Source organism: Myiozetetes cayanensis, unplaced genomic scaffold (genome assembly GCF_022539395.1).
Source record: "Myiozetetes cayanensis isolate MyiCay16 unplaced genomic scaffold, myiCay2020 scf9, whole genome shotgun sequence".
Lineage (NCBI taxonomy): Eukaryota > Metazoa > Chordata > Aves > Passeriformes > Tyrannidae > Myiozetetes > Myiozetetes cayanensis.
In genome coordinates, this window is record NW_026088185.1 from 5,027,036 (window position 1) to 5,049,469 (window position 22,434).

The 22,434-nt window shown below is 42.1% G+C and overlaps 1 protein-coding gene across 1 annotated transcript in view; it reads right to left on the reverse strand.

Annotated features, from left to right (window-relative positions):
- ERBB4 (erb-b2 receptor tyrosine kinase 4) overlaps positions 1-22,434 on the reverse strand; it is a 610,968-nt gene that overhangs the window by 173,546 nt on the left and 414,988 nt on the right. The window contains exon 5 of the mRNA XM_050340452.1: positions 6,120-6,185. Within this exon, the coding sequence (XP_050196409.1) occupies positions 6,120-6,185 (66 nt within the window). The remainder of the gene's footprint in view (positions 1-6,119; positions 6,186-22,434) is intronic.

Below are 22,434 nucleotides of genomic sequence, written 5' to 3' on the forward strand. Positions count from 1 at the left end.
ACTGACATCTTTTCAGCAGTTTTCACCCTATTAGGCTAGGACAAAACCAGCTGAATTATTCATCCTCCTCTAGAGCCCCACATTTAAGGCCTGTACAATGTATAAAGTTACAGATCTTGGGGTTTTTTTTTAATTCCCTAAATTTTTCAGAGACTACAATGATTCATTCCAGGCTAGGGACAGGGTTTCCTTATTTGGAAAACCAAGAGCATCTCCCACACCAGGGCTGGTCTGGGGGAACATGGTCCCCTTGCCAGTAAAATACTTGAGAAGGATGCCTTCAAAACACATATTCTGCTTCCGATTAGGCTCAATGATGACCTCTACCATGCTGCTCAGGATAGTGAACACTGATTTTTCCCAAAGCAAAATTTACAATTACAGTAAAGGTTTATCACTCTTCTCCTTTTTTGTTTATGTTGCTGGGAAAAGAAACAATGCCAACAGAAATGCCAATGTTTTATTCTAGGAAGAGGCTACAACATATGATATTTATCTCCTGGTTCACTGCATGTCATATGTGCATTACAACTTCCATTGAGGGTCCAGGTCTGAGGAAGACCTGCCAGGCATACCTTCAGTGGCATCACACACCATGACAGAAATGATCTCAGTGGGCTTTGAATATTCTTAAGGACTCCTATCTAAGTCTGCAATGAAGGGTTTTTCCCAAAATAAAACAAATACAAGGAGATTCTATATATACTCTGAAGTCCTGAAACACTCTGATTGCTCAGATGTCAATAAATATCACTCACCAGTTCAGCTTCCTGCAATCACTGTCATGGGGTAGCCCCACAGAAAATGTATGTAGCTGCACTGGCTTAAAAAGACAAGAAGCTTTTTTCCCCAGACACTCCTCAAAAGGCAATCAATTGATTTTTTTATAGCTGTGACTTAAGACCAATGCAAAACAGTGAAATGAACAGGTAAATTTTACCCAAAATGTTAAACTATATGGTATTTTAGGTGTCATTTTAGGTGTCAGATACTTGTATCTTGCCCCAGGGTAACTGTGAGAAGAGCCTCCACCAATCACAGCTGAGGGCCCAGGTTCCAAATCAGACTTTTTGAGGGTCACCAAAACTACCTGCCTGACCTACTATCTAACTACCTACCTACTGACCCTGTGTGGAATCCCAAAGATTCAGAGGGCTCTGCACAGAACTGTGACAATCAGGGCCAGGACCAAAGGACAAACACCAAGGTATTGAAAAAAACACTCCATGCCCTGGGAGAGGTTTCTGGAGGAGACTCAACACTGCGATATAGCAATAAGTTGTGCTGGGGTTGGGGTGGAACGAGCAGCACCTCATATATGTGTACAAATAATCAGTCTCCTTTATTGTTTCCCTTAATCTTTAATTATGGCAGGACACTATAAATCTATTAAGAAAAAAATGGGAAATAACTGAAATCAATGAAATAGTGTTACGAACATGCAAAGTTATTACAGAAATACAAGGGTTTTAATTAAAGATGCTGGCTTCAAGCAGCAATGCTGGGTTACCCTGATTGATCCAAGCTGCTGGTTCAGCTCTTTGTCTGCCACACAAGACTCCCACTCACCTCTTGCTGCTCTAATTGGGCACTTACTGCATGGGCACCTTCACCTCAGCAGCATCAGCTGTATAAAGACTGTATAAATACAATTATGCTCAGACCAAACTTCTGTACACATAGAGAGTCATGGAGCACTTTGCATTTGCTGAATGTTTTATGTTTCAGGTTTGATTTACAGCCTATTTGTCTTTTTCCTCAGCTGGGTCTATATTTTAATTTAGGTTTTTCTCTTTTGTTTCAGTTATATTCCTCTCGGACAAAGTGCATAATCTGTCATTTTAATAAAGTATTCAATTTGTAGAAGTTTCAGTTTCCCATCCAAAATTCTCAGTAGACATCAACAGCAAAAATAGAAACAACCTAATCAAAATTTTCAAATTTGATTAGTAACTTGCAAAAGCATTTGTTATTATGATTTTTTTAAAGTGGTTGACATTCTATTCTATGGGTACCCAACATTCTTAGAAAAATAGATTCTTATTCAAAATATTTCCACATTATCCTTTGATGACACCAAAACAAATAATATCATCTAGCTTTCAAATTCTCCATGTTAATATTTACCAATATTTTAATTATAAAAGCAAAATGGATTGTTAACTGTGTAAAACATTACCCTGCAATTCTATCTTCCTAACAGAACAGCTTAGTTTAAATTTCCTATTAGTTGTCTTCTTAAGTACATGAATTTTCTTGTCACATTTAGGGAGACACTAGGATGGAGTTAGACACAGGTGGTGCTTCAGACAGTTAGAAACACAGAGGCGTTGCTGGAAGGCAACATAAACACGTAGGTAGATGATATTCATGAAAAAAACCAAAGTATTTTTTTCCATATGTAATTTGAAATGAAAGACATGGATTAAGATCTCTTTTTTTTATCCTTTCCCAGGAAAACAATTTAAATCTTATCTTGGGACAGGGCTCATTAGAATACTTTGTTTCAGTGACTCAATAAAAAAAATGAAATTATTAAAATGCAGTCTCTCCTCTGAGTTGCTTCTAGGAACAAAACAGTTTGACACTGGGAAGTAATACTGCTGAAGTGTTTTCCTACACATTTGAAAGATGAGCATTCCCAAGGTGAGGAGGTTAAGGTATACGCTGTGTTTATACCATTCATCCTTTCTCCAGTTGGTATCTAACAGCAACATTTATGAGCCTGAAAGCCAGGCATATCTTTTCAAGTCAGAAACAAAGGCAATGAAAGCATAGCCCCAATTGCATTTTTATGTTTTGAGCCCCTACTCATATTCTCATTCTTTGCTTCACACAGTTCGCAGAGAAACATGTGAGCAAATACAAAGAAATGCACTTTACCAGCCTTTGCCTTCAGCCCTTCTGTTTGCCCAAGGTGCAGTGAGGTCATGGAGGCAAAGAGGAAGTATATGATATAAAATTAACTCCTGTCTCTGACAATCAGAGGCTCCAGAGTGGCTCTTTCAAGTAGAAATGTGTGATCTGCATATCTCCCTGAAACTCAGATGGCATATGTCTTTCCATAGTTTATTACTTTAAACCCATGTTGTACCTTAGCCTGTCCTCACTATTTGAATTTGAGAGGGCAGTCACTGTGAAAGGAGAGATAGCTGTCACTCCTGGAGCAAACCTTCGGTGCAGCTCTACTAAGCTTCTGACTCAACAGCACTGCCGATAAGTTTTTCTCTCTTTGGTATTACTACATTAATCCATCAAATCAGTTCACTTATCTGAGAGCAGTGCTTTGTAGAGGCTGAGACTACAGTAGCTGATCCTGCCACATGGACTTCGGCAGCTACACAGTCTGACTTGCCATAAGCCAAGGCCTGAGCCAGATCATAACTGCCAAGATTTAAACTATTCTTGGATAAGCTAACCACATAAGGCCTGAATAAATCTCCTTAAGTTTGGATGGATCACCCAGGTTCTTGCAAAGTTACTACTTTTAATAGACAAACAGGCCTCTCATTAAGACAGAGAAAAAACCAGCATTAATTAATTCTAACCATGATATAAAATAATTTGGTCAGCTAGGTGTCTCAGTTTAAATGAGACACGGGTGTTTTGCTGAGGATGAGTTATGAGGAAGACCCAAACTCCTCCCTCTAAGAATTGTAAATCTGAAATTAAGAGGCTCCAATTGTATTGGCAGAAACAATGAAAGAAAACAAGTAAAACAACCAAACAATACTCCTATACCCACAAATAATCCCCTTCAAAACAAACCAATAAACAAGTAAAGAAAAGAAAAGTAAACAGTTCAGTTTGGGTCCTTTGGTGCAATTCTAACCACAGTCAACATGGGGCACCGTTGGATCACTGGAGATTCAGAGCTTGTAGTGTCCTGTGCCAGTCACCAGGGGGCACTGTTGGATCACTGGAAATGCAGAGCCTGCAGTGTTTTGGTTTTTTTTTTTTTTGCTGGTCGGCAGGGAGGCGCTGTGGGATCACTGGTCATTGCCATGTGGAGTGACACCCTCTGAGGTGTGTTGGAGAAACCAAAAAAAATGGGTTTCCCTCTCCCCCCAACTGGAAAAGGGGAGAGAGAGGAGGGAGAGGAACAAAAAAAAGGTCCTCCCCAATGGAAAACTCACTCTGTCCTGCTGACCGAGTTGCGCGATATAGTCTTTCCTCTCCCTTTGATGTGCACAAGAACCACTGCTAAGAAAGAAATAAACAGGAACGGGGAAGGGGAAAAAAAACCCTTCCTACAACAGTTCCTCTCTGATGAAAATCCAAGCAGAATCCACAGCTGACAGCCAAGCTGAGAACAAAAACCACTCCAAGCTCCTACTCTGACCTTTTTCCAGCTTCAGCAGCCAGCCAGAACTCCTCCCCCCCACCCCCCACCCCATTTCCCAGAAGACAAGAGGAAAAATAATAAGAAGGAACTTCTTACCCCATTTCCCAGGAGAGGAGGTTCTAAGGGCCATTAACTAAGAGGCACCTCCTTTTGTGTTACTTAACTGCCCACTTAACATCCCCCATGCAGTGAGCAGGGAGAAGGGAAAAATTCCTGCTTAGTTCCTAAGAACCAGCAAAACCATGACACTAGGGTTTAACTCCCTGTCCATTATCTACTTCAGCACATAACCTTCAATGTACTTCAGTCTCTCAAATGTAAGGAGACTTTCTGAGCACTGACTTCTTTGGGGCTTTCATACAGACTGTCAGCAAAGGAAGGAGACATCCTAGCTCAATTTAGACAAAGAAGAATCTCCTTGGCATCACTGTACCTCGCTCATTACACTGTAATTCCTACAACCTGTCCCGAAGGTTTTTTGGTCACACCTGCAGATAAAACACCGTATGAAATTAATATAAGATCGTGGTAAGTTTAGCAGAGCTGTAAATGTCATGAGCTTTGCCAGCAGCATCAGCTGATGCTCCTGAAGGAAAAGCAGCGCCAGGCAGGGTAGCAGAGCCTCTGCAGGTGTGCAGCCCTGTCACCCGTGCCCCTTGTGTTGCCACAGACAGGAGGGCAGCTTGGATTGTTCGCTCCTGCCCACTCATAAAACATTCATGTCAAGCTGTTTGCCATTTATAAATTCCTCCTATCTCTTGATTCAATTAGTAAAAAAAAAAAAAAAAAAAAAAAGGCATAGGCACACTGTTCCTAATATGTCCCACAAAAGAGGCAGCTGACATTGGGCCACCATCAACTTAGAGTTAGTTAGTGTGCTCATTTGAGACTGGTTAATTTGTCACAGTTCCTTCCTCCTATCTATGACTCAGCCAAGGAAACAAGCACAAGATGGAGCAGTGTTCTCTGGGGGAGCTACCGGCAAACATTTCATTTCCTAGGAAGAGTGACTCCAGTAAACACAACTGATTTTCACCCTCTTGTAAAGGGGAGAAAGCAAAAAACCTGTAGAAAAAGGCAGCTTTCAATTTTCTCCTCTTTAACATCTCCTAATATTGGGATTGCACTTCCAGCTTTTTAGTGCCTATCTGAAGAAGCCGAAAGCACACAAGAAAGAAACTTTTTTTAATTCATTTTAACGGTCTCTAAATTTCATAGGGCAGATAGACATTGTGAACAATCCTTCACAAAACAACTATTATTCTCTCTTTCAGTGCGACTTAAATACATTCTGAAGTTATTATTAAAAAAACCAATTCTGCAAGATAACTACTATTCCCAAGCTCCTACTGAACTTAACAGAGTATTTTGGTATCAGGAACTTTCCAGTGTCAGGTCGTCATTAAAGATCTCCAAATCTGCCTTGTAGTTCTTTTCTATTCCTGCAGTATTCATTTCAGGGTATTCCAAAATAACCATCAATATTCTCAAGAGCCATGCTCCATGTTGCCAACAAGAAGTGAAAAGAAAATTCAGGTTGGCTTAAGCAGTCTTAGAAAGTACAAGGGAAGAAACAAAAAAATAATTCTCATGGGTAAAAAGAGCAGATTGTCTGTGGGTACAAACCTATGGAAAACAAAATTTATATATTTTAGAGTTATACTAAACCCAGAATTTATAGTATCCTTTCACTGTTGAAACAACATCAACAACAACAAATAGGATCTCTGCTACATCGTTTTTCAGTTCTTTTTTCTCAGGCTCACACACTTACAGGTCTGGCAGTGATTCTCTGTGGGTCCCCAGCATCGGCCTGTGCAGGACTTGTGGCAACGACCACCTGCAGAAAAGACAGAAAGACAGAGATTAGAAATGTGGCTTTCTTTCATTCCTTTAACATCCGGCAACTGACAAAGAGGAGGCTCCACCTTGCCTTTGGAAGCTTTTTATGTTTTACCAAGGTTGAAACAGGGTCTGTAAAATAAAAGGGCCAGCTGAATAACCAGAACTGGTGTCAAAAATACATGAAATACAGCTACTTATCTGAGTGAATTATACTCTAATTACCTCTTTGGTATGCACAATGACTGGGACATTTTAGAACAAACCAAAAAAAGATGAGCAACTCTGGAGGACTGAGGAACAATTTCATCACCCAGTGTTGCTCTCTACAGCTCGATGTGAGACCAGCTGACTCCTTCACAGTAGAGGAGAGAACTGTGCTAGAAAGGATATACAGCTATCTAGCTCCTGTCCAATTTCATCTGAACTATGGGGTGCTACGTACACTCAATGCCTTTGACTGAAAGCTACCCCTTTTTCCAGAGAGTTTGTAAAGTCTGCATGTCCAATATTATGGTAAGGGAAATGTGCCCTATGCAACCTGTTAACCTGTGAGCTAAGCTCACTGGACTTCTTGTTTTCTGGCTGCTGTTTCTTTAGTTGCCTGTGGTTGTGCTTGAACCTGAAAATGATGCTCTGCAACTGCATCATCTTTCCACATGCTGACAGGTTTAGTCCCTCAAGAAAAAGAACCATAGGTGCTTTCACTGTAAAATACATCTGGAGGAGGAAGAGCTAATTAGCAGTGGTAGGTTTTAGAAACTACCTAGTAATTACTGACTGATATCCACTTGGACAGAAGAGGGAGCTGAGTTCACATCTCCATGTCATGGCAAATGGAAAGCAAACAGAAGAGCTGGCACATTCTCCTCTGGTTGCATCTTACAACATTTGAGAGAACATTCAGAGAACATCCGACACCAGTCTGTGCTGTGAGTGAATGGAGACCTCATTCCACAGCTCCCATCTGAACCTGGCCAGAGCTCAGTCATACTCCTGCTCCTAGTGCTTCTCTCTCCTGAATGTCAAATGCTCCCAGAACACACACACAGAGCCTGCCTTACTGCACCCTGAGCCCCAGGTGTGGAAAGGCCTGAGGTGCTGACAGCCAAGCCTTTACACTAGCCAGAGCTGAAGGGATGAGCCAAGAAACCCAACACAGACATTATGGAACACTATACACAGTCCTTAATGCTGCAGTTTTGACCACATGAACCTAACCCTGTCTTTGATTAAACTTTTATTCCTCACTGAATACTGCTGAGATGCTATTATATGAATTTCCACACGGTCTGATGGGAGACAGCATTGGAGAAAGTGCAAAATGTCTCTCACCTAAGGTTGGATCACCTCAAAGGAAAACACTGCTCCTCTGCTAGCAGCGTGCTTATTCCTGTGAAATGTTACAGAGCTGAGTAAACCTGCTGTGACAGTCCAGCGAAGTTGGACTTTCTGTCACTAATTTTCAAAGCCAGTGTTCCTCCCTCAGCATTCTTGGCACTGTTGATGATGCTGTATGGTAATTACCACGCTGTGTGCCAACTACCTTGTTAAAGCTACCAGCTCCTTGTTGCATTCATGTTCATTTAAAGCAATTATACTTGGGAAACATTGTTGCTGACATCACCAGCACATAATTTGCTGTCACATTCTACCATCTGTTTATTTAGATCATAAATGTACTATAACTACATAATGCAAACTCATTCTGGCTGACAGGGAGGACACTCCATCTGGCATGAATAATGCAACTTTAATCAGTAATAATGATTATTATGATTATTAAGAGACTACTGGAACCCTGCACAGAAAGCAAATACATCCACATTAATTTATAAGAATGGAAGTTTAAAAAGAAGGTGAGGTAAACAGCAAATTAAAGGAAGAATTTTAACAGATGAGGCCTGATAAGATGCAGGTTGTTGGTTCATTTTGGTGATTGCTCAACAGAATAGAAATGATCTCCAGGAAGTGGAGATCAGCTATTCCTGATCAAAAGAATGGGAAAGACTCTGTATTATGCCTGATCCTTCCTTGCCATCCAGTCTCATGCCCCTCTAGCTTCAGGGGTCTGGAGTTCAGGGAGAAAGCCAGAAGTCTTGCAGACAGATACAGTACACAGCACTGCACTGCTCACTTCTAACCACACATTCCTGAGGCAGTGTAAGGCAGCAGTTTGGCTGTTTCTTCCCCTTTCTGTCCCTGGATTCCACCCCCTTCCAAAACATACTGTATGCACTGGACTTTCCACTGTAATATGTGTTGTGGGATAACACAGAAGAAACTCAACATCCCTCTAAGTGATCCCTAACTAGAGAGTCTGCCCACACTTTTATAAAAGCTACACTTAAAATAAAAATCTTCATATTTGAAGCTCCTGGGTGTTGAGCTGATACTCGGTACACAACTAGAAATTTATTCAGCCACCTCTATCCCTCCTGGAAATAAAAGCAATTCAGCATCTTCAAAATATAATTTTAATTTTTTTTTTTTTTTAACTTGCATGCCTGCTGCCTGGTACATGACTTTGTTTGGCAGTGTCAGATGATGATTTGCATTTAAATAGAGATATTTAACAATAAAGCAAGAAAAGGCTGCCAGTTTCCCTTTTTCTCTCTGGGAACTCAAAGTGTCTGTTTCATTGTTTTCACTTTTCTCAGACACAATGAGAAGCTGAGCTTGTAGTCAGCACACCTCTGAATTCAATTGTTATGTGGTCTTTTGAAGGTCAAATATACTGAGAATTAAAAATAAAACCCAAACTCCCTCCAAATAATGTGACTGTATTGGTTCAGTTGTTTAAAAAGAAAAATAACTTTCTTTGCTCTCTCTGTGAACTGGTTCAGATTCTGCTCTCACATCCCTCAGTATTCCACCTGGTTTTCCCACTGTAATAATGACAGATTGCTACCCATTAAAACCAGCTCTGCAAATCTAAGACAGAAATAGTCCCATGGAAGTCAACATAAGCAGTCAGGAGCATAACGAGCATTCATGTGAGGAGCAGGTCTCACAATTAGATTTGTATGTCAGGCTTAAACGATAATAAATGTATTGGCCCTAAGGCTGACAAGGCCCTTGAAGGAATTATACTTCTCACAGATATTCCTGCATGTATTTCTTCAGATTTTTAGATTGGAGTGAGCCAACAGAATTGTGAAAAAGTAAACCATTTGTGGCATAAAACAAATTATTCCTGTTATTCCTTGTGTCTAAAATATTCTAAACCCCTCCAACAGATTATGCTGGGTTGGAAGGGACCCACAAGGCTCATCAAGTCCAACTCTTAGCCCTGCAGAGGACCAGCCCTCATGCCTTGTGCCTGAGAATATCATCCAAATGCCTCTTGAACTCTGTCAGGTTTGGTGCTGTGACCACTTCCCTGATCTGATGTAGGATATGCTGCTCCAGCTGGATCCCTACAAATCTCCGATTCACCAATCTTTAAACAGCTGCTGATGTCATCACGAAAGCTCTCACAATGATTTTTGAGCAGTCTTGGGAATCCAAAGAGATCCCAGCTGACTGGAAGCTGGCAAACACTGGCCTGATTTTCAAGAAGGGCAAGAAGGAGGAAGACCCTGGAAACTACAAGCCTGTCAGTCTCACTTCAGTGCCTGGATGGAGAAAATTATTCTGGGACATATTGAAAAACACCTGAAAGACAACACAGTTATTGGTCACAGCCAGTAAGGCTTCATGAGAGGAAAATCCTGCTTATCAAAGCTGATTTCCTTCTCTGACAAAGTAACCCACACAGTTGATCAAGGGAAGCCAGTTGATGTAATCTTTTTTGATTTCAGTAAAGCTTTCAGATACTGATTCTCACACTATCCTTCTGCACAAAATGTCCAGCCCAGAGCTGAATAAACACATCATGTGGTTGGTGAGCAATTGGCTCACAGGTCGAGCACAGAGGGTAATAGTGAATGGGGTGACATCAGACTGGTCACCTGTCACTAGCGGGTTCTGCAGGGCTCCATCTTGGACCCTTTGCTCTTCAACATCTTCACAAATGACTTGGATGCAGGACTGGAAGGGACACTGAGCAGGTTTGCAGATGACAACAAAACTCAGAGGAGCTGTTGACTCCCTGGAAGACAGGGAGGCACTGTAGAGACACTTCAACAAATTAGAGGGCTGGGCAGTCACCACCCAGAGGAAGTTCAACAAGGGGAAGTGACGGATTCTGCACCTGGGATGGGGTAACACCAGATATACAGACAGACTGGGGAATGAGCTGCTGGAAAGCAGTGCCAAGGAAAGGGACATGGGGATCCTGGTCAATGGCCAGTTGGCCATGAGTCAGCAGTGCCCTGGCAGCCAGGAGGGCCAACCATGTCCTGGGGAGCATCAGGCAAAGCATCACCAGCCTTTTGGGGAAGGGGATTGTCCTGCTCTGCTCTGCTCTGGGGTGGCTTCACCTGGAATATTGTGACAGTTTTGGTCACTGCAATATAAGAAAGATGTAAAGGTATTAGAGACCATCCAAAGGAGGGCAATGAAGATGGGGAAGGGCCTTGAGTGGAAGCTGTATGAGGAGAGGCTGAGGGCACTTGGTCTGTTCAGCTGGAGAAGAGGAGACTGAGGGGAGACCTCATTGCAGTTACAACTTCCAGCTGAGGGGAAGAGGAGGAGCAGGCACTGATCTCTGCTCAGTGCTGACCAGTAACAGGACCTGAGGGAATGGCCTGAACTTGTGTCAGGGGAGGTTTAGGTTGGAATTAGCAAGAGGTCCTTCACCCAGAGGGTGGCTGGGCACTGGAATAGGGTCCTCCAGGAAGTGGTCACAGCCCCAAGCCTGGCAGAGTTCAAGAAGCATTTGGATGATACTCTTTGGCACATGTTGAGACTCTTGGGGATGGTCCTGTGCAGGGCTAAGAGCTGCACTTGATGATTTTGTGGGTCCCTTCCAACTCAGCATATTCTGTGATTCTGTTAACATACAGCAGAAAGGGCTTAAAAAATGGCAAACAATAAAACTGTGGAAATGTTCTTCCCTTTCTGTTGATGCAGTAGAGAGTAAAGAAGTAGAACTCCTTCCTGTGATTTTCTCTGCTGCTTCTGGTGGCAATTGGCAGGACCTAGGAACCCTTAGCAATGGTAAAACAGCTCATCTGCAACAACTCCTCCTGTGGGCTCTTTTTACAATCAAATAGTAAGAACCTAGAAAAGTCTCCTACCCTGGTTAGAGACGGGATGCTTGAGTAGATTTCTGCTCCTGAATAGTAGCATTGTTTTGCATGCACAATGACAGTTTAGAGGCTTCCATAATTTTTACAGGTTTTGTTATGAAACCTAAGTTAAGAAAGAGCAGATTCCCACTGGAATGAGAGAATTAATTTTGCTTTGGCAAATTGCACACAGAAACCAATGTTTCGTCTCTTGGGCTCATCTTCCCTTGGCCAAAACTACTGCAACAGATCTTCATTATGGACTCTGGTGCAGAGCATCATTGTAGTAATTTAAAGGATAGAGTTTTATTTGTGGGAGATGCTTCTGCTTCCCCAGCCAGGGAAAGTCACCAGCAGAAAATGTTTTGCTCACTAGCCTGGGAAAGACCAAGGTTACTTCACCCTTGTGCTTTCCTATGAATTGAGAAGGGCTTTCCTTTGACTCCAGACTGACTTTATTATTTCAGGAACAATAAAACCGCAAAGGATTAAGTTACTGACAAGATAAGAAAAATGAATTCCTCCTCTTAGCTCTAAGCTCAGTGTCATACAGAGAAGAAACACTGCTCTGTCCCCATCAGCTATACCAGCTGCCTCGAGCAGACCTCTCTCAGTAAGAAAAGGAAAGTAGAAAAAAGAGAAGAAATGGTCTCACTTTGCACAAAGCTCGCATTTACAGATAGTTTCTATGAGGTTAATAAATCATTAATCAACGTTAGCATATCTGCAACACACTGCTACTGAAGTGTGAATAAATGCAGCCAAAATAAAGTTGCTTAGATGTTTATAAGCCATTGTAAGAAGCAGGCTCTTTACTTACCTAACAGTCCAAAGTAATTGACTAACTATCAGAACATCTATAAATCATTTATCAGCTTCTATAAGGTCATTATAAACTTAGCCTTCATCTAAAAAATTCACACCTGCAAAAACGCTAGAGATGCTAGAGATCTTTCTAGATGTAACCAGCCCGAAGGTCCAAGAAATTCCAGGTATACACTGGTATGAGTCACAGACTATTTTTTGCATTGCTTAGGTAGGACAGATGGTTTAAATACACTTGCATATTTTTTTCTAGGCAGCTAAACTCCTTAATTCTATGTATGAATAGATGACAAAATCAAAATATAATTTAAACACTGCAGCATAGCATTAACAAGAATTAAAGATACTATTGTTGTGATGGATTGTTCTGCCTGTAATGCTTTCCCTGTCCTTGTCCAACTCTTCCTATTGTCACACATTCATTCATTCACACTTCTTTGTTAGGTAAAAATCATTTTGCATTTCCCTATCTGCCCTGTGCTAGCCTTCAGATCTCTCCTATTGATTTGAAAGTTAATTACCTAGCAGAGTCTCACACTTCTCAGGATTCCTTTACCTCACGGCAGGAGAGGCAAACGTCGCAAGAGAAAGTAAAACTTATCGTAAAAGAAGAAAATGTTTTATAGAAATATCAGGTGCTTATTTTCTCTTCCTCTCTGTAGGAACATTATGGGATACAGAAATCAAAGGGCCAATTCCTCTACTGCTAACAAACTATGTGGCTTTAACTCATGTCAGATGAATTCACCTCAGGATGTATCACCAACCAGTTTTCCAACATAGTATTAGTTCCATAAAACAAGCTGTGTCCTCACTGATATTGTTACTTTTATGGTGGTAAATGGCAGCACTGTAACTGACCTTTCTGTCTCCTCTCTTTATCTTTGCTTCTACCTGCCCAATAGAGATAACCTGCGCAAATACTAAAGGGATCCCCTTGCAGGAAAAACTCACATAGCATTTAAAATTCACATCAAATAAGCACTTACACTGTTGAAAAGCACAGCACTTCTATGGATCCATCCATCCACAAGTCAAAGTTTCCTAGTGCCCACCCCTAATGGGTGCATTCTATGTTCAGGGACCACTGGGGCCCAGAAACAGCGAAAGCAAACTCTTGCTAACAATCACTTCCAACAGGGACTTTCAACTCTGCCATTCAACTCCTTTATCTTCCCCTCATCTTCCTCAGTAGATAAGAAAAGAGATGTACACAAATGGAGAGGGACTCAGGCACAGGTAACTGAAAAGAAACTGGCATGGGAAACAGGTCTGGGAAATGAAAATAATCCAAGAGCTATGCCCTGAAAGATAGGCACAGAAAGAGATATGGGAACAGCGCAAGGGAGAGGGAACAGAGATAAAACTAAACCAGAAAACAAAAACTGAATACCAGAGAGGGATGCATTTCCTTGAGTAATGTGGGATGGAGACAACTCGTGTGTGTGCACAGGCACTAGGCATCTGTTGAGAACTGTGAAATTACAGAGTACTGCTAGATACACTGGTGGCAGACAGTTCTGATTTTAAGAGAGATTGGCCACCAGAGGTAAAGGAATAAATGGAAAGTCAAGAAGAGCATGTCAGTAGCATTGAATGGGCTCGGGCTGGTGGATTCATATCTATTGCTGACAGCTCTGAGCTGATAGAAAGCTCACTGTAACATTACTGCAGCTGCTACAGAAAAATGTCTTCAGGTCACAGTAATGACTACAGAAAGGGACTTGGGGGGGGGGTTAATGGTTATTTTTCTCTGTCTGGAACAGACAGCACTGCTAAGACTGTGTGACTCGATGCATTAATTGGGGGTTTAGTCATCCACACACAATAAAAACCTTCAGATATGACATAGTCTAAAATTTTACACTGATTAAGCAATTAGGAGCTATTAATTATCACTGCTTATAGTTGTTAGCATAGAGGAATGTAAGTGAATTCCCCCCACTGTGATGGTGAATTAGTTCCAATCAGCATGAAATGCCTTCCTGAACATGCACACAGGGATCCTGAGCAAATGGGGAGACACAGCCAGAAGGCTAAAATGATGGGTCAAGTCATACCTGCTGTTTGGCAGGCTCATCAAGAACAACAAGCCCTCAGGAATCTTTCCTTGTAATCATTATTGTTAAAAAATTATACTCCCCTTCAGTAAGCCACAGCTAAGTGCCCATCCTCACACACTACGGCAGGCCAGCAGAGCATCCTGCTCTCTGCCTAACAGGCATTTACACTGGGGTCAAAATGAAACACCTTCCCTAATATGGACCATCCTCAAAGCATATAAATCACAGCCCCGGACCCCTTTAAAATACAGGGGTAAATCTTGTCTTCCCTTTCCTCTGTGCAGAAGGAGAGGGTGATATCCCACCATCTGTATGTTAACTCTCGGTTATGCATCCCATTTTCTCCTTTGCTTACTGCAATGAAGACTCTTTCCTCCCAGGTCAGCAACCCAAGAACCAGTCTGTAGGCTATTCTCTGGAAGGGGAAAGCACAGAGCAGCCATCCCTTCCCAAGACAGCTCTCCTGATGACATAGGAAGCTCAACTGCCCTGAAGGGAGAGAGCTGGACACAGTATGCAGCCATTCTTGGGTTCTCGCCCCACAGCACGGCGGCTGCATTCACTGGAGAGCTGTGCATCAGTGCACTCCTAGGACTATTTTTGTACTTAACCCAATGATTACTTAATACTCAGAATGTCAACAGAAGTAGAAAAAATCCCAACTCAGACCAAGTTAGGGCAGTTTCCAAAGGGAAGTGGGATGTACAGATTTGAACGCTTCAGTGCAAGGCAGAAAATTGATCCCTGCTCCCCCACATCCTGGAGAACTCATGAGCTTATAATGTGTTTCATAAAAGGGGAGAAAAGTCCTTCTGACTGAGGAAATTTGAGTGTGAGCAGAAGACAGGTCTGTGAGAGGAAGGCTCTGCAGATTGCAGCAGACAGAGAAAAAAACCCCAACATATGCCTTTCCATTCATCTCAGTATTACACCTGGATGTCTGGAAATGCCTACATTTCCTATCTAAGCAGTAGTTACTGTGATGCCTAACGCTGACACCCACATCCTTGTTTGCCCCAAGGACATTGCCCGGGCACTTTTCACTCTGGCTCACAGCAACCGGGGTTTCTGTTTGGTGTGACAATATGTGAAATCAAAACCCACAAAAAAGTCAATAGGAACAACTCCTACCGACCACAGCAACCAAATGGGCACCCACAGCAGTGCCTGAAATAAATCTTGAGCCAGATATCTGTCCTTAGGAGCAGCAGCACTTGGCTGATGGATAAGTTGGCTGGGAACTGAAGGATTCAGGTACAGGTCGCTTTTTTGGACATAATGTGCAATGCTGGGAGAAAAATTCCTTCACTGTTAGAGAATATTTTCAAAGGAGGCTCTCAACAAACTTGAAAACACACTGAAAACTAAGTGCTATAGCTGGGGTGTTCTTGTGCTTTTTTAATAGCAACACCTCCACCTGTTGGAGATGGGCTGGAGGAGGAAGAGGAGTTTAACCAGTGGAAGGAATCAGCATCTGACACCATGAATGTCCCTGCATCAGACAGATAGACTGAGACCTCCATTTTATGTTCATGTTCTTATTCTGTTAGGTTGTAAGTTTTCTCCCATAGGAGAAAGCAGACAGTTCCTAATTGGACAGTGTCCCAGGAGGGCATCTGGCCATTCCAATTGTGTACTTAAAAGTTATCTGAAAAGCTGTGTATCCCCCCTTTTTTTCTGTCAATCCCTGATAATTGTCCAATACCTTATCCAAGTTTTGCATATCTTTCCCCTATTCTCAAACCTTCCTTAAATGCCCTATAAAAACCTTCCATTTTGTAAAATAAAGCAGATCAGCTCCAGCTGAGATCAGCTCCAGCTGCTTGTCTCCTGTCTGGTGCTTGGGTGTGGCTGGGGTTAGCCCACAGGGCAAGACAGGTAGCCACCCTGCCAAGCTTGGCAGGGGATAACTACAACTCAGCTGCAAGGACCCGCTGGTCTGGGAATACCCTGACCCCACAAACCATGACATCCACCGTCAAACAGATCAAGTCAGTCAATACCATATAGGTCAAAATAATGTCCTGTTATAATGTTCCTGTAATGCAGCCAAAGCTGGAATAAAGTTTAAATAGAGAGGCATACAGTTTTCATTTTTTAAACAAAGTAATAACCTCAAAGAAAGGAAATGAGAAGTTGAAATTTAAGTGGCTTTTAAAATTCATTTTACTCTTTCTTGATGCCATGTAGTATTTCTAGAATCTGGCAGGGTGTATTTAGGACTGCTAATGTTTTCAACAACTTTTGACTCAATTAGATGGAAATAGTAGAAAGGAATTCTCCATTCCCCTGAAATCTGGAGTCCAGTTTTAGGGAAAGTTTGAACAAGAATCATTATGGGCCTATTCAAAATTTATCTCTAGCTATTTGAAACAAAACTGATTATTACAAATACTTGGACAACAGAAGCCCTTTCTCTGTTGGAAAACAATGCTTGGGAATATACTCCAATATTTAGATTAAGTGTTTGCTATACACAAAAATGCAATGAAAATAATCATACAAACAAATTTCACACTGCAATCTCCTGGATAATATTCAGTTATCAACGATCTGCTCAGAGGTGATGCTGTGAACATTATCTGACTATGATGTAGGTGTAATATGATGAATTTGGTGTGAAGTTGTTTTTATAAGTGTAGAGAGTTTCTGTGGCGGGGGGGGTAGGGCTAAGGGGGTGGCTTTGATTAGAAGCTGCCAGAAGCCTCCCATCTTGTTGAGCCAATGCCAGCCGGCTCCAGAATGGGCTTCCTGCTGCTGGCCAAGGCTGAGCCCATCAAGAATGATAGTAATGCCTCTGTGATAACATATTTAAAACCAGAAAGCTATTGAGCAGAATTCCCCAATTCCAGCTGGGGAAGAGTGGAGTGAGAACATGTGAACAACAACGTAGACACCAAGGTCAGTGCAGAAGGAGGGGGAGCAGTGCTCCAGGCGCCAGAGCTGAGGCCCTGCAGCCCGTGGTGCAGACCATGATGGGGCAGCTGTGCCCCTGCAGCCCATGGAGGACCACTGGGGTGCAGAGACACCCCTGAAGCCCATGGAGGCTCCCATGCTGAAGCAGGTGGATGTATGAAGGAGGTTGTTATCCTGTGGGACGCCCAGGACGGAGCATGATCCTGCCAGGGACCCACAGCCCACGGAGAGGGAAGCCCAGGCTGGAGCAGGTTTTTTCCCAGGTAGGACTCGTGGTCCTATGGGGGACCCATGTCAGTACAGCTCATTGGTGAAGGACTGCCCCCCACGGAGGAGTGACCCACGAGACAGCAGTTTGGGAAGAACTGCTGCCCAAGGGATGGATTCACACCAGAAAGGTCCATCAAGGACTGTCTCCCATGGGAGGGACCCCACAGGAGCAACGGAAGGACTCCTCTCCCTGAGCGGTAGCAGAAACAACAACTCACTATAACCCCCATTCCCTGTCCCCCTGCACTGCTAGGGGGAGAACATGGAAGGAAGGAGGGATAGAGGGAAGGTTTTAAAGGTTATTTTACTTCTTCCTCTGACCCTGTTAGTAATAATTCAATCAATATCCCCAGTTTGAGTCTGTTTTGCCCGTGATGGTGATCCGTACGTGACCGCTCCCACCTCTTAACTCTTAAGTGTTTTTTTCTCTCCTCTGTCCAATTGCAGAGGGGAGCGAGAGAGCAGCTGTAGTGAGCACCTGGTGTCCGGCCAGGGTCAACCCACTACAATAAGTAGCAATTCGTATAAAACAATGTGAAAACACTGAATTAAGTATTTTACTCTGCAAATATTTCCAGTATTTCCCCTATGTCAGAACACTTCACTGATGATGGCTTTTATGAGTTTTTGAAGGTAAATTACAAGTTCCTACAAGAGGATCAGAAAGAAGATGTTGAGATGCGAAGCTCCTTTGAATACTTGCCCAAGGAGATAAGAACATGGAGATCCTACACAAAGACACACATGAGGGACAGCAAGAGCATTAAATACACTCTTGGTTTTTGCTTTGCTACTTTCTGCACATTGTTTAGCAGACAGAAACTTCCTTTTCATTCACTAAGTGCTATATGGAGACCCAGCAAAGTCCTTTTCCATGCAGAAGGTGTGAAGGAATCAGAAAGAAGACCATAAAGGTGCCCTGGGTTTGAGCAGACCAGTGGCCAGAGACCTTTAGCCAGGCTGTCCACAGGACAGGAGCTTTAGTGACAGTTCTGAGAATTTCTGTGAAAACAGGCATGCGTAACAAAATCATTATAGAAATACAGGTACAGTAGCAACAAAGTCTTGGAGTGGTTTTGTGTTTGAAGCAAGAAAGAACAGATTGTTGGGAGAAGCCAGCTGGGTAGTCCCAACACTGCACCCACCCCCTGCGATACACCTACCTTTGTGCGGCAGCACCAACTAAGCCCACTCTGACGGGTGGCTGGGACTTGCATCGTGCAGATCAAACAACAGAACTTCAACAGGGTGGGAGGCACACAGCAGCTTCAAGATCCAGTAGACACAATTAGGCAGTTGATTTTACACTCTTTCTTTCCTTTCCTTTCCCTAAGCAGCTCTTTAAAGGCAGCTCACTAGAGCAGCTGCAGCTTGCTGTGAAAGACCAATTCCACCCACCTACCCACTCACTACAAATCTGGCAATTACCATTCAATTAGACTATTTTAAATATCCCCAGTATTTAGGGTTTATTTCCTACTTTCAAGAAATACCAGTGTTTGTGATAAAGCTGCTCGTAATGAAAAGGCATGCTTTAATTTAACCTGAAAGCCTCTCCCTTGTGCAATACACTGCTTAAACACCAATCTGCTTATAAACAGGTGGTATGCAGTAATACATTATACACACACAGGTTACCATTAAAAGATAAGCATTTGCCAACAGTTGCCACACACTACTATGTGGAGCCCTACTTAAATTCTATAGCTACAGAAACAGTGCCACTTTGTAATATTATTATACATCAGCACAGTAACCTTTGCCACTTGCTGGGTGACTTTCACCCTGCAACTGTTAATAACAAGGAAGAAAGATAGTCAGTAAAACAGGTCAGCACTTTGTCAGAGATGTCAAGAGCTGTTTTGCAGTTGAGGGTTTTTTGTTTATCTTTATCCAAAATATAATTTTCAGCACCAGGAGATGCCCATATCAGAGGTTCTTCAGAAACTGTTAATGCTGGCTTTCTCAGTGCCCTCCTTTCTGTACCCACAACTCCTAAAGATCCCCACCTTTGTAGCAGTAACCTTGCTAGATCCCTGCACTAGGCTCTGGCAGCCTAAGGAGTTCTGTTCCAGTATTATTTATTCCTATTTGCATTTGTTACTCACTTTTTATTCAGTAACTCAACTGTTAGAGGTGTATATCCATTAAATGCCACGTCTGCTTGCTTTTCAAATCTGTTTCAAGGGCAGTCACCAATTGAAAAATCCCTTCTGAAAATGCTGGCTGAAGGTATTATTAGAAAGCTAAACTGATTCCCTTTATTCAAAACACACTGTTCTGAGTTGAGGAAAAACATTACAGGCAACTTCAAGCAGTTCAGCTTGCCATTCTAATGCAAAACAGGTTCATTGTACCCACTGGATTTCATGTATTCTTCCATCTTCAGGTACATACGCTTGGCAAAAGCTATTCTTTAAAACCAATTTTTTCTGTTACTGTACTTGTCTTTCAATTCCAGGTAAATAAATAAATTCTGTCCTGAGTAGAGATTTCTTAAGGGAAGGAAAAGCAACCTTCATGTATGCTGAACAAAAGGCAGTTGTGGGACTTTCTGGTTGTCTATATTCAGCTCCGATATAAATTTTTTTTCCTACTGAGATATCCATGGAACCATTAACTGCTGCTAAAGTGCAGTGCTGTAAGTCCATGAAGTGTGTGCCACATGGTGGGAGCTTTCATGAAACGTTTTAGGAATTTGTGGCTTTTTATCAAAAAGAACAGCTTCTCCTCTGGCTTTGCCACAGTGGCAGGGAACTCATTCTGTACAGAGACCACCTGTCTGCTGGTCTCCAAACATACATTTAAAATGTTAATTGAACTTTAAGCAATAACCTCAATGAAAGGCTATAATTTAGCAAACTCTGAAATAACAAATGTCTTCAGGGTACACTTTTTTGGTTGTTTTCTCCATAGGTAGTTTCCAATTTAGATGTACACCAAAAACAATACACCAGCTATTCTGAAAGTTGGCTTTAAGCATGAATTAGTCAATTCCCTCTTTTCTTTTTGCCAGCATACATAAATATACTGCTGTTACTCCAGCCTTCTGCAGAGCAAAATACTTGTGCTTTGAAAAAGCACAAAATACCTTGGAGAAGTAACTGGACAAAACATGGTTGTCTCACCTGCATGCCGGTACTGAGGCCTAGGGAGTTGATTTACACACACTTGTGATTTACATGTAATTCTCTCCTGTTACAGTAGCATCTATGAAATGAAAGCTTTCCTTGTATTTCCACTGCATTCAGCTCTCCTCAATCTTGACTAACCAATGGCTTTTTACCACTGAGAGAAAGGACTCCATCATCCCTCCTTCTCTGATCCAAGACTCCCCATGTCACCAGTGTGGCTACCTGATGTTAGCAGGGTTGGTCCTATGCAGGAGTCTGTTTTGGGTGGTCTAGCTGGAAACACTGGCGTGCACATCATTTTAGATAGTTTAGGCACAGCATATCTCAGAACTGGTGGAAGGCTGGGACTTCTGGGAGAGACTGCAAGGATCTGAGGAATGCCTATGCTTCATAGGTATCACATAATTACTTCAGAGTTAAATACACAATGGTTGGTGACCTGAGTATAAATTTCCAGATATATCACTATGTGTACATAAAATGATCCTTTTCTAATACTGCAACTACTGGTACAAAAAATGAGTTATGTGCTCTGCAAAGAATTACAAGGTCACTACTGAACATTAAATCAAGGGGCTGGCCACCTGTCAGACCTTGTTCTGTATCTGCAATGAATGGTTGTACACAAAGTCACCTACACTCCTTGCCAGCAACTCCAAGCACACAGACTGTTAACACCCAAGGGAGAATATAAAGCTTATCACTCCTACCTCTTGTACAGAATTCTACATAAATATCAACTTGTGCTTTTTGTGAAACGCACTGTGAGAATATACTAGGTGTGCTGAAAAGCATGTACATATACCCACATGGCTGATTTATGCCTATACTGGTTTAAAGAAAAGTAAGCAGCTTCTGGACTTAAACTAATCTGACATAAAGAGACATTTCTACTAAACTAAGTTTCTACCAAATTATTCCCATTTCTGCAATATTTCAAAGGAGTATCTTTCCAGAAACTCTGTTACTCCTTTTGCTAGAATGTGGAAAACTTGCAGTAGAACACAGCCCAGCAAATGCTCAGTTATCAGGGCTGATACAAAACCTGAAAAAGCAACTCACAAAGACAGCGTAACAGAGAAAATTAAGAAAGGGGGAAAAAACGAAAAAAAGAATACGGAGCTGGCACAGACTCACATCGACCACATTCATACCAGACAGGGATAAGTATGTCAAACTGAGCTGGAATGCTTCCAAACACACCTGCATGCAGGTAAGATCAATGACAGCCTGGATTGCCTGCACCAGGAGAACAGAGCGCTGACTTCATAAGAAACCGTGCAGCTGGCAAGTCCATTTTCTGTTCCTTTAATTAAAATACAGAGCACTGGCTAAATGGTAAACATTTAATTAGATTTGTCTCTATGTTTCAATATTAATAAAACATGTGAAAAATGCATTAAGAGCCAGCTAATTGGAGGCTCTCCAAAAGTAGCTGTAAATGAGCAATTATAATACAATTGGGGTGTGGTTCTTCAGGGATCCCCAGGACTGATGCCTCTTAATATTCCAGCCAAAGGTTTAGAAATTATTAAAAAATCCCAGGCAATAAAACGTACCGATGACAGGAAGAGAGAAATCCCAGCAAATTACAGCGAAGAGCAGCCAGTGTCAGAGACTGAGCCAGGCTGATGGGTGAGCTGGAGTCACTCACACTGAATGGCTTTTATACAGCCAAACATAGGATTGAATATTTTGAAATACAACACACAGGTTACATTTCCTGAGGAAAAAAGGGAGTCTCTAAATCACACAGATTTCAGAACTGCCTGAACAGCAGGCAGTGTTGCTGCTGTGTGAAGCTGAAACACAAATGATACAATATTTATTTCTATGGGATATTGGTTAAATCAGTAATAAAATGC